Source organism: Marmota monax, unplaced genomic scaffold (genome assembly GCF_021218885.2).
Source record: "Marmota monax isolate L192 unplaced genomic scaffold, Marmota_monax_Labrador192_F-V1.1 WCK01_AAM20220418_F8-fsc00005, whole genome shotgun sequence".
Taxonomy (NCBI): Eukaryota; Metazoa; Chordata; class Mammalia; order Rodentia; family Sciuridae; genus Marmota; species Marmota monax.
The window spans coordinates 8,973,998-8,986,829 of record NW_026692254.1 but is presented as its reverse complement, the minus strand read 5'-3'; the positions used below and the strand labels follow the sequence as shown (position 1 = coordinate 8,986,829).

Sequence of the window (12,832 nt, the reverse complement as noted above, 5' to 3'; positions counted from 1 at the left end):
AACCCTCACAGTGTATTGTCATTTTAACTATTAAGTCTTAAGAATCTGCCCATACAGAACATCTTTCCATTTAATTAGATCTTTAATTTTGTTCAAAAATGTTTTTGTGTAAGTTTTGCACTTCCTTAGTTAAATATATTCCTAAGTATATTTTTGATGCTATTGCAAAGGAATGGCATCCTTAATTTCCTTTGTAGAACGTATAGAAATATAATTGATTTTTGCATATCATTCTTGGATCCTGCAGCCTTGCTGGACTTGTCAGCACCAATAGATGTTTCTGTGGATCTCTTAGTATTTTCTATGTATAAGACCATTTCATCTGCAGATGTTTTACTTTTTCTCCCTAATCTGAAAGCCTTTTATTTCATTGTCTTGTCAACTGCCTTGGTTGTAATCTCCAATGCAATATTTAATAGAAATGACTAGGGCAGTCATTCTTGTCTTATTCCTTATCTTAGAGGAAAAGTTTTCAGTTTTTCAGCATTAGGTATGATGTTAGATGTGGGTTTTTAAAAATTGCTGTTTATCATTTTGAGGAAGTTCTCTTCTATTCCTAGTTTGTTCAGCTTTCTTTTTTTTCTCATTAGAGGATGTTATATTTTTTAAATACTTTTATGCATTTATTGAGACAAGCAACAGCTTTTGTCCTTCATTTCATTAATAAGGCATATGACAGTAATTTTCATGTGTTGACCCAAACTCACATTCCTTGGACAAATCCTCCTTAGCAAAGTTTTTCAGTGTCCCCAAGAATACCCTCAAATTCAGTAATTTGCTAAAGGGCCTCAGAAATCACTGAAAGCGGGGCTGGGGTTGTGGCTCAGTGGTAAAGTGCTTGCCTTGCACATATGAGGCACTGGGTTCAATCCTCAGCATCACATAAAAATAAATAAATGAAGACATTGCGTTCATCTACAACTTAAAAATTAAAAAAAAAAGAAATCACTGAAAGCTATTATAATCACAGTTATGGTTTATCACAGCAGAATGATACAGGTTAAAATCTGCTAAAGGAGAATCTCATGGGATGTTTCCAGAGAGCTCCAGATATAGCAGTTCTAGCTGACTTCTCCCAGTGGAGTTGTGTAGATAGCCCTTACTTTTCCTGACAGCGATGTGGGAGAAATGCACTTAGGCTGTTGTCAACCAAGGAGGTTTACCTGAATCTGGTATCCTGAGTTTTTAGGTTGGCCTGAACCACATTATTTCAATCTCTCAGGTTAACAGTGACACTATTTTTAGCAAGACATTTCCAGAGCTTAGAGGTAATGTCACAGGAGCTACAGGCAAATGCCAGTCTTCTCTTTGGGCAACATTAGTTCTTTACTGCATAGCCATGGTAAGTAATTGTTTTCGTGAGCTACAAGAATTAGTTTGTTAATATTTTATTGAGGATATTCATAAAGATATTGATCTTTAGTTTTTCTTTATTTGTGATGTCTTTGTTTTGGAATCAACGGAATTCTGATGTCAGAGTAAGTTAGTGTTCTCTGTTTTTTGAGTTTGTAAAGGATTGATATTATTATTTAAACATTTGGTAGAATTTGGTGATTTTTCTCTGTTGTTTTGTTTTTATGTATTGATTTCTGTCTTCATTATTTTCTGATACTTTCTTTGGATTTATCTTGCTCTTTTGTTTATTTTTTCCTGAACATTTCAGTGGATGCTTAGTTTCCAGATTCTTCTCTTTGTCGTGTATGCATTTTACTGATTTCAAATACCTTTTCAACACTGCTTTGAATGTGTCTCATGATTGATTCATTATTGTATTTTTTACTCCAACTCTTTTTTTCTTTTTTTTTTTTTTACTTATTTCCTTTGGGATTTCATTAACTCATGGATAATTTATTTAATTTCCAAATGTTTGGAGATCTTCCTTTAGTCTTTTCTCTTGTAGATTTGTAGTTTGATTTCATGTGACTGGAGAACACATTTTAGTGGTTTCCATTTTTATGTATTATGGGTTGTTTCTGGGCTCAAGAGTGTGGTCTGTCTTGGCCATGTGTTTTTGGTGTACTGTTGCTGGGCAGTCTATTCTCACTATTGGTCAGATCTTGTTGGTTGATGGGTATCATTGAACTCTGGATACATGCTGATTTTCTGTCTAGTTCTGTCCCTGACCTGGTGGGTTCTTGTGTTCTCTACCAGAAGAATCAGGCAAAGGCAATGTCACAAGAACAAGCCTTCTTATTGGAGGTTTCTGCTGCATCCAAAAGGAAAACAACATTGGCCAGACTATTAGGTTAGGTTGGCTCAAGCAAAGGATAAATGTGTGCAGCTTTTATGGCATCTACAGGGTTAACAGGAACTTGGTCTCTTGATATCATCACATTTAAAGTTGGTACTTCAGTTGTGCCTGCACTCTTCATTATTCTTCTTCATGTGTTGCATGCTTTTTTACTACCTTAAGTCTCCACACAAGAGACTGAGTATTATAAGGTAAAGGTAACTTAAGTGACTAATCTGCACATACATTTGCCCCTTATCACTTGGGAAAGTACTCAGTATTATTTGTAGAACAGAGCAGGCTGTTTTTCTTTCTCCCTGGGTTTGATGTTAATGACTTTGTCTGATTCTGATCCTTTTTAAAGTATTTCTGATGACTATATAAGTCTAAATAGCTGGGGCTGGGGATGTGGCTCAAGTGGTAGCACGCTCGCCTGGCATATGTGCGGCCCGGGTTCGATCCTCAGCACCACGTGCAAACAAAGATGTTGTGTCCGCCGAAAAACTAAAAAAATAAATATTTAAAAAAAAATTCTCTCTCCCTCTCTCCCTCTCCTCTTTCTTTAAAAAAAGAAAAAAAAAAGACAAAAAAATGTCTAAATAGCTGAGGTGACTTTTTAGCTTCCAGTCTCCAGGTAAATTATCTTAATTCATAGCCTTGGAGATTATTGTTTTTTTATTTTTTTGGTATTAGAGATTGAACTCAAGGCCACTTGATCACTGAGCCACATCCCCCAGCCCCTATTTTGGTTTTTATTTAGAGACAGGGTCTCACTAAGTTGCTAAGCTCCTCACTGATGCTGAGGCTGGCTTTGAACTCACAGTCCTCCTGAGTTAGCCTCCCAAGCCGCTGGGATAACAGGCTTGTGCCACTGCACCCAGCTGACTTTATTTAATTTCTAAGTTACTAGTGTGTTTGTTAACCATATAAGGCTGAGAGCTAGTTTGATTCTCTCATTTCCCCTGAGAGGTTTTAACCACTTAATCCTATGGAATTCTGTTTTTCAGGGGGGTCCCTCACTATGTCAGTTCTACCCATTATTGAGAATGGGGGGGTTGAAGTCTCCAGCTATCATTGTGAATTTATCTTTTGTTCTCTAGTCTTTGTGTTGCATATTTTGTTCTTTGAAAATTGACCCTTTTATTGTTATATGATTTTTTTCTGTCTGGTAATTTTCTTTGTTGTAAAATGTACTTTATCTAACTTCTGTCCTCTTTTTTTTTTCTGAATTAATGTTTACGTAACTTTTTCTACCCTTTTTTCAACCTACGTCATTATAATCAATGTAAATTTTTTGAGTTCCTTATAGTTGGGTCACATTTTTAAATCTGCTCTGCTAATTTCTCTCTTTAAGTTTGTGTATTTAGATTATACACATTTAATGTAATTGTTGTTATATCGGGTCTTAATTCTTCCATTTTATATTTTCCTTTCTATTTGTCCTAGGGGATTTTGGTTTTGGGGTTCCCCCCCCCAGGGGATTTTGTTTGTTCCTTTTGTTTCCGTTCTTTTTTTCCTGCCTTCTTGTGGGTTAGAGTGGAGTTGTTGTTGTTGTTGTTGTTGTTGTTTTCTATAGTGTTTTTGAATATATTTCTTGGAAAAGCCTTTTTAGTGGTTGCTGTATTACATTATATTTACATAAATTTCCACAGTCTTATCAGTTTCAGTGAAATACAGAAATCTTACCTCATTTTATGTTTTTCTGCTCTCCCCTTCAATATATATGGCTTATGAATTTTCTGTGCATATATTTAGAACCACATCTTTCAGTAAGAGAATTGTTGCTTCAACTATAAAACATAATTTAGAAAACTCAAAAAGGAAAGCTATTATATTTACTTACATTTTTGTTTCCTGTGTTTTTTATTCCTTCCCCTTGTTCTAAGATTCCTTCTTTCATTGCTTCCTTTCTATTGAGAAAACAAGCCTTTGCCATTGTTTTAAGGTACATCAGCTGGCAACAAATTATCTTAATTTTTCTTCTGGGATTATCTTGATTTTTTTTCCCTCCCTCCCTCCCTCCCTCCCTCTCTCTCTCTCTCTCTCTCTCTCTTAAAAAAAAAAAAAAAAGAAAAGAAAAAAAAAAAAAAAGCTTGCCTTCATTGACACTCCTGGCCTGCAGAAGGTTGAGGTAATGTTGGTGGAGGTAAAAGTTTAGGCCCCCCAGGAGGCCTCCATTAATATATGAATGGAGACCCTCATTCCTCCTGGGCAGAGGTTGTTAGCATCCCTCATTCAATACTTGGTCTCCAATAGCACCATACTGAGGTTGTGCCTTTTTGATGATAATGGGAGTCTTTTCCCTCCACTAAACCTCTTCTGACCCCTCTTCACCAGTGGGCAGTTGGAGGGCACCCTGATCCTGTGGGGTGCAGGTGGACTCCAGTCTCCCCATGTGGTTTTCTTTGCTTCTGTGGGGGGTGGAAGGTGGGAATAAAATCTCTATTCTCTGTTTGGCCTCACAAACCACCCTGGCAGGGTTAGGGGCTATTCCATACAGTTGTACAGGAATGGACATTTACGCTCCCTCTTCAACCTTTGGTGATATAAGTAAGGATGGGGCCATAACATTTCTGTGGTTCGTGGCTGTAAGAGAGTGCTTATTGTCTAAATATTGTCTTTTGAACCTTTCCTGGTCCTTTGTCTAGAGGGAGCAGGCTTTTGTCTGTCCTTTTTTTTTTTTTTTTTTTTGGTCTGCACCTATAGGCATTTCTGGGTTACTGGTTCTCAGTTCCATATTTGAAATAACAGGAAATAAAAAACCCAGAAGACCCATTGCTGTGTTTCCCTTTAATCTCAAGGGTCCTAGCTGATGTGCTGTCTTCTGTTTACCTTTCAGAGATATTTGTTTTATATAAAATGACCATTGCTTTTAGTTGTGCTTAGTGGGAAGAATAAGAGAAAATATATCTTCATCTTCCTGGAGGCAGAAGTCTTCTGAGTCTTTTTTTTTTACAGGATGGCACTTGTCTAATAAAATTTTTTATTGTTTTACATTGGGTTAAAAGAATGTATTCCATGGCTAAACTAACATAAAATGCACAAATATTTTCTAAAAAGTGATAGATGGATGAACAGAATTATTTTGTTTAATATAAGAAGGTAAAACTTTTAAATCTAACCTTATTTTCTGTGCCTAGGTTGGGGCAAATACTATGGATAATCCTCTCTTGAAGTACAGTGCAAAAGATTACTTCTTTAAAGCAGCTCTCTGTCACTTTATAGTAGATGAGTTGAATGCCAAGGTAAGGAGTCTTTTTCTGATATGGTTTATCCTTGAGAACAGGTACTCTGTTGTTCTTGATGTCATTTCATGTGAGTATTAGTAGTAGCAAGATTAAACTGGGCAAATTAAAAATAATAATTTTGGGCCAGGTGCAGTAGCGCCTACCTGTAATTCCAACAGCTCAGGAGGCTGAGGCAGGAAGATTGAAAGTTCAAAGCCAGCCAGCCTCTCAGCAACTTAGGCTCTAAGCAACTCAGTGAGACCTTGTCTCCAAATAAAATATTTAAAAAGGGCTGGGGATGTGGCTCAGTGGTTAAGCATCCCTGGGTTGAATCCCCTGTACCAAAAAATAGTAATAAAAATTTTATGGTTAACAGCTACCAAAACAGTACTTAAAGTTTTCCTTAAGTAATTTTGCTTTTAAAAAGAATTAGGGAACTAGGAGGGAGACAATTAAAGTAGATAATGTTGTTTTAAGAAGAAAAAAAAAAAAGAAAGAAAACTTAGAAATGGAGTTGGAATGCAAATTGGAAAAAGTAGAAATGCAAAGTGAAGACAAAGGCAAGGACCCAGGCAGCCTTGTTGTTCACTGGAGAGCAGAATTAAAGCCACTGAGAGAAAAATATTCTAGAGTCCTTCAACCTCAAGCAGTAATCTAAATGTGGTTTATTTGGTGTTTATACAGTGTTCTCCCATGAATGGATGAACACACACCTGGATGTGACCTTTTGAGAATTATATTTTGACCATAATGACTTCACAGCAGCCTAATTAAAAAAAAAAAAAAAGTTTAGAAATTTATTCTCAATTAAAATTGAAAATTCAAAAATAAATAGGTTTCTGTGTTGATTCTGATGTTGGGTCTAACTTATTAAACATTTAAATGGGATTGTAGATAAATCTTACTGAAGTACATAGAAAATTGAAATCTTGTTTCCTAGTTTAGCAAGTCTGACACTGATGAGTGGTTTTTCCTCCCTCAGCTTGCCCTTGAGAAATATGAGGAAATGTTTCCAGCATTTACTGATTCAAGAGAATGTAAATTATTGAAAGTAAGTAATAACAGAACTTTACAGGAAAAAAAAAAAAAAAAAACAACAACTTTGCAACACTGTAAGTGGGACTGGCTTTAAAATGAAATTTTAGTTAATAAATCTGCTAAGGGGGCCTGGTATTGTCCTGCTTTTTCATAATAGGTATTCAGATGTCGTGAGGTTCAACGATGTGAGTGCTGTGTTCTGAAACAAGCAATGTGAAAATTTTAATATAAAAGCTAGACGCCTAATTTGGATAATTCTTATACTTAAATTTCTTCAACTTTTTAAGATGCTTGGCAACGTCAGTATGATACCACGGCTATTTCTGGGTTGAAGTATCCATTTACAAATGGGACATTTTTGGCCTTAGCCAACCTAATTTCTTCATTTTTTTTTTTTTATGTCTACAGAAACTTCTAGAAGCTCATGAAGAACAGAACAGTGAAGCTTACACTGAAGCAGTAAGTTTTACCTTTGGAATATGGTATATTTTTTGAAGGTTTATGTTACAGAAACTTTTTCATTGTGTGAGTTCTAGACTTTTATTTAAATGTGATTTTAGTTACATACCTCCATTTGTGTTTTCCAAAGTCAGACAGCCTACAGTCTTTTAACCAAGCACCATGCCGAAATTCCAATAGTATTTAGTCCTGTTTGACTTATGCTCATAACTAATATAGCTCTGAGGCTACTTCAGGGGCAAATGTCCCATACTGTTATATGGCTATTTTAATGTTTATTTTTGAAAATTATCTCATCTATAAGTAAGTATAAAGTAAATTTAGTTAAAGTACAGTTGAAAATATAAAAACCAAGTACTGGGTTTTCTATATTTGTGGTATTTTATACCACAAATATAGTTTTTTGTTTTGTTTTGTTTTGTTTTAGTACTGGAGATTGAACCCAAGAGTGATTTACCATTGAGCCACATCCCCAGCCTTTATTTTTTATTTTATTTCATTTTTTGAGACAGGGTCCCATGAAGTTGTTTTGAGCCTTGCAAAGTTGCTCAGGCTGGCTTTGAACTTGTGATCCTCCTGCTTCAGTTTGCTGAGTCACTGAGATTACAGTCATGTGCCACTGTGCCTGGCATGTTTTGTTTTTTTATGATTGTCTTCTTCCTGTTCTCCCATCTTTTGCTGTCTTATGTTTAGAATCAAGTGGATTTCTTAATGTCCTCTGTTTATATGTTCATCATATCCCTAAAGTTATAGGGAAAAGGAATATTTTCCTGTTTAAATTTTCCTCCCAAACTAATCTCATCCTGTTATTTTATTCTTTGGTAATGCATTGAAATGCATTAAAGGAATTCTGCTTCCACACCTCCTATCTCTGCAGTTATGTTATTCTATGAACATTAAACTTTTCCATGTTTTTTCTAATTGTTACGCTACATACAGTTTCTTCCATCACATTGAGTGTACTCCTCCAGTTATAATTTTTGCCGTGTGTGTTTGCATACAGAGCAATATAAAAGCACAGGAACTTGTCACTAGTACCATCAAAATAATCTCAGGGTGGGACTGGGGCTTTGGCTTAGTGGTAGAGTACTTGCCTAACACACATGAGGCACTGGGTTTGATCCTCAGCACCACATAAAAATGAAATAAAGATAGTGTGTCCACCTACAACTAAAAAATAAATATTTTATTTATTATTTTTAAATACTTTTTTAGTTCTAGATGGACACAGTACCTTTATTTTATTTATTTATTTTTATTTGGTACTGAGGATCAAACCCAGTGCTTCATGAGTGCTAGGCAAGCGCTTTACCACTGAGCTCACAACCCCAGTCCTAAAAAATAAAAATTTTTTTAAAAAATAGTCTCAGGATAATGAAAAAAAATAATTTTTAATGAAAAAAGTTATAAACTAGAATGAATAATTTCTAATGAAGAGTGTTGGTGGTTGTATAAAATATTTGAACAGTGCTTTGTTCAAAACTTTAAAAAAACACTGTTTTTTAAAGAATTGTATACGACATTCAGGTGGGATTTATTTCATTGTTTTGCACTTTGAATGTATTTCCATGGAATAATCTCTGTTCCTCTTTCCTTAAAATAGGTGAAGGAGTTTGACTCAATATCACGCCTGGATCAGTGGCTGACCACCATGTTACTTCGTATCAAAAAGTCCATCCAAGGGGACGGGGAAGGAGATGGAGACCTAAAATGAAATGTTTATGTCTTTGTGGCATGCAGCTAACTCCTTTAGTTTTGTCTTAGGGCCAAGTGATCTTTATGGGATGCCCATTTAGTGGCTTAATTTTGTTGCATATGAGCCAGTCTGTGTGTATTGTTCAAGCTCACCACTTCTGTGTTACTGTGAAATGGTCAAATTGGAGGCTTCTCCTGTTCATGTGGTTATGACAACCAAAGTATATTTCATGCTTGTCAGTATCCCCACAGTTTTCTTTAAGAAGAACTTCAGAATCTTATCCCTGCTCTTTTGATATTTACAGATCCCATGTTTGATGTTGCCACATGTTTTTATGTGTTTTTTCTTGGACTGTAGTCCTCTATCCAATTGTTCTAAGAGATGCTTTGCAAATACTCTGTATATTGGGCATCTAGATGTATTTAAATGTGTGTGTTTAGTTCAGGTAGTTATTAGGAATGCGTTTTTAATTTCGTTAGAAATTGTTTATTTCTGTTCTGTGATTATTTTGACGGTGCTAGTGACAAGTTTCTTTGCTTTTTGTATTGTTCTGTATGCTCACATATGCATGGCATAAATTTTAGAGCAGCTGGGATCTTGTTGGCATCACTTGCATTGTGAGGAAAAGAAGTCTCTGGTAAGTACTTTTTTGTATATGGATAAATGTCCAGGTGGACTTGATAATTTGGCCTGAACACACACACTCAAATATGTAAGATCTATGAAAGATAGAATTTTTCTTTACCCACCTTTAGTTGGGGTGGAAATCCCTTTCTTTACCTTTGCATAAAAGTGTTTTAAATCGTTACATCCTTTTCTTCATTTTCGTATGTATATACTTACCCACATTGAGCTGTTGAGCTTCCCTTGAGCTACCCTATTTGCCATGATTGTGTGAATCTTGATCAGGGCTGAATGGGTGATCCCAGTTGGAGCTTGAGAATATTTGTGATTCTCCTGTTCAACATGTAGATTAGGTGGGGTCAACATGGCACAGAAGTTTATGCCTGGTTGGGCAAGAACCCTGTGTCTGAGGAGACTTGGTTTTTCATTGATGGATCTCTGTCCTACTTGCTTGGCTTACATAACATATATATGTTCTCTTGATTTGAGAACTTTATCCCTAGTTACTTTATATGCAGATAATGTACTATAGAAATGGTCTTGTTTTCTGAATCTTCTTTGTATATTTTATGCTGAAATGATTTGTTTGAGGTGCATATGTTGCCAGACATAACTCACAGTCCTTTCTAAATTGTGCTGCTGTCATGAGTGACAGTTATGAAACTTCCTATGTTTTGTCAAAATAGTAGGTTGTATTGCAATGGTGTTCTCATTTTTGGATGGCCCCTTCACTTCGACTGCTGAAATGTGATTGAGTAGAAGTGAATGGATATTACCAGGTCAGGGGCTGAGTGAGGAGAGTTTGAGGATAGGTGAGTAGCTTGTGTCAGCCTAGGTTAAAAGAGGAAGTGAGGGAGATCAAGTTGGAAAGGGCCCATCAAAAAGGACCTGCAAAGACTTTGTGACCCAACATGGTGGTTATATGCATGAGGTGTCCTTGGAGAGCAGAAAGCTCAGTGATGTCAGTGTACTCGTAGAAGTGGAGGAAATGGGCCCCAGACGCCAATGAAGATTCCCTCTTTCTTTAAAATATCTGGGGTTCTTAAGTAAAAAGTGGTTGTCTCTGAAAACTAAATTTGGAGTGAGCCTGTTGATGCTTCTTGACTCCATGTTAGAATTGGTTCTTGTTGTTGTACCTAATGTGTTCTTCAGCCCACCACATGATGTTTGTGAAACAAGGTGTTGGGAGTAGTTCTGTAGCTCAAGTCTTCTGGGTCTGAGTCAATTCTAGGAGGAAAGCATTTGAATACCAGCCAGTGTGTTGTGTCAGCACTATTCAAGAAGTGTGTGTCCACTTGTTAAAAAGAGAACTGGTCTGATCATTTAAAGTAAAAACCAAGTGATGCCTTTTAGGGCAACCATTTAACTTTCAGCATGGTCCCCTAACTGACTCCTGTCTGAAGAAGAAGCGTTTTTTTAAAAAAAAAAAAAATAGTGTTTGTATCATTTTGCTATGCTGATCAGAGAGTATCTTGTTTGTATTAAAACAAATTCTGGGATCAGTGTCTGGGTTAAGAAACAATTTTTGTTTTTAATATTTCACATTAAACAAACAAAAGTAATTATAATGTTAATAACAAACCTGCTAGAAGACAAAAGGAAAATCAGAAGAGCCCAGACAATAGTGTGCAAACTCACTTTCTTCAAATGTCCCATGAGTACAGTGGTATGTCTCAAGATGCCTAGAAGTTAGGCTTTCCACACTTGTAGTTATTTATGAACAAAATAGAATGATCATTTATGTAACAGTTCTTGTACTTTAGCAAATCTGGGTTAGTTCACAGTTGAATTCAGTTCAAATTTCTTACAGGAAAGCTTTGCTTTTTGTGGCAACATTTTTATATAAGCTTGTGTGAATTCCTTTTTTATTTAATGATCTGAACACAGTATTTTTGCACAATTGTGACCATGTGTGGTGGTGTCACTATAACCAAAGTCTATACACCAGCCCTTGTGCATTTATTCTTCCCTCTGGTATTATGCATTTAAAATGTCCAAATCCAAACCTTTGTGACTTTCTTTGGAGGACCTGGCAGCACAGCATGCCCCCGTGACCTGCCCGCTGTGGTGTGACCAGTAGCAGGCTTCCTGCCCTGTGACGTCCTGAGTTGCTCTCAGGCAGGGGATTACATTATGAAAACTAACCATGTAACATTAAACCTACCCTAGCAGAAAGAATATGTTTTATGTGAACCTGTACAGTAAATAAAGTGGAAATTATGAGTAATATTTTGACTAGTTTTTCTTAGCAAAATTGACACAGATCAAAAGTAGCTTCCTTTCCTTCAAATTGTCCTGTCATTGTCTAAGGCTGTGCCATTAATATTCTGCAGGCTCTTTGAACCTCAGTCACTTGATGGCACCTTGAGGCACTGCAGTGATTTTTGCAGGGTGAGCTTTTTTTTTTAAATATTTTTTATATATATATGGACCTTTATTTTATTCATTTATTTATATGTGGTGCTGAGGATCAAACCCAGTGCCTCACACATGCTAGGCAAGTGCTCTACCACTGAGCCACAATCTCAGCCCAAGGGTGAGCTTTTTGATTTTGATTTTGATTTTGATTTTTTTTTAAGGACACAATGCCTTCATTTTATTTATTTATTTTTATGTGGTGCTAAGTGAGCTAGGCATTCTACCGCTGAGCTGCAACCCCAGCCCCCAGCCTCAGGGTGATCTTTTTAGAAAGAAGCCATGGTGCCTTCTTGTTGATGCAGGACACTAAGTGTGCATAGTAACTGCTAACTTCCCCTTCTCGTACTTCTTGAATCCTTTGGGCTCTGTAGTTACTTGCAAAGTTGAGGGAGGAATCTCTTTGCTAGAAAACTGTTAAGCTGGACGAGATAAGGAACCCCAAAATCGGATTGCCCCCCGCCTCCCCAAGAAAGTAAGGTGATTTGAGCAGTGTGGGCATTTAATTGAATCTTACAGTAGATGCCTCTGGGAAAGGGTCATGCTCAGTGACCACTAGGACCTGAAGTTCTGGGGAGGAAGAGGACCTGTGGGGGACAGTATAAGCCAACTAATCCTATCATCCTCTCATGGAGCATTAACTTTGGGTCCTAGAGCATATTCACAAGCAGAGCACAGCAGCACATACCTGTAATCCCAATGACTTGGAAAGCTGATGCAGAAGGACTTTACAAAATATAAAAGGCTAGGGATGTAGTTTAATGGTATAATACTCTTAAGTTCAATCCCCAGCACCACAATAAATATATATTATACATATATACACATACACACACGCTTGTGTGTGTATGTATATATATTTTTTTTTCATATATTTATAAATACATATATTTATGTTCATTTTTTAAATCAAAGTGAATTTTTAAAAAATGAATGACCATTCCAATAATTCTGAGTTGACATTTGAAAGTCTAATCTTCCATATGTGTCTTTTTCAGAGTCAGTTTCCTAACAGAAGTCTTGTGCACCTTCATCAGAGTTCTATACAGATGGTCTTAGTGAATGGTTTCTGAGGCTGTTCAGGGGACATGCTGGATGGCTCTGGCCTTCTCCGTTCCATCTGCTCCTGTTCAGTTGCATGTG

General features: G+C 36.5%; 1 protein-coding gene across 2 annotated transcripts in view; it reads left to right on the top strand.

Annotated features, from left to right (window-relative positions):
- Napb (NSF attachment protein beta) overlaps positions 1 to 11,501 on the top strand; it is a 45,588-nt gene extending 34,087 nt beyond the window's left edge. For both annotated transcript variants that reach the window (XM_046435267.2, XM_058576527.1), the window contains 4 exons: positions 5,371 to 5,475; positions 6,440 to 6,508; positions 6,904 to 6,954; positions 8,558 to 11,501. In XM_046435267.2, the coding sequence (XP_046291223.1) occupies positions 5,371 to 5,475; positions 6,440 to 6,508; positions 6,904 to 6,954; positions 8,558 to 8,668 (336 nt within the window). In that variant the 3' untranslated portion in view covers positions 8,669 to 11,501. The remainder of the gene's footprint in view (positions 1 to 5,370; positions 5,476 to 6,439; positions 6,509 to 6,903; positions 6,955 to 8,557) is intronic.
- Positions 11,502 to 12,832: the final 1,331 nt, after the last annotated feature.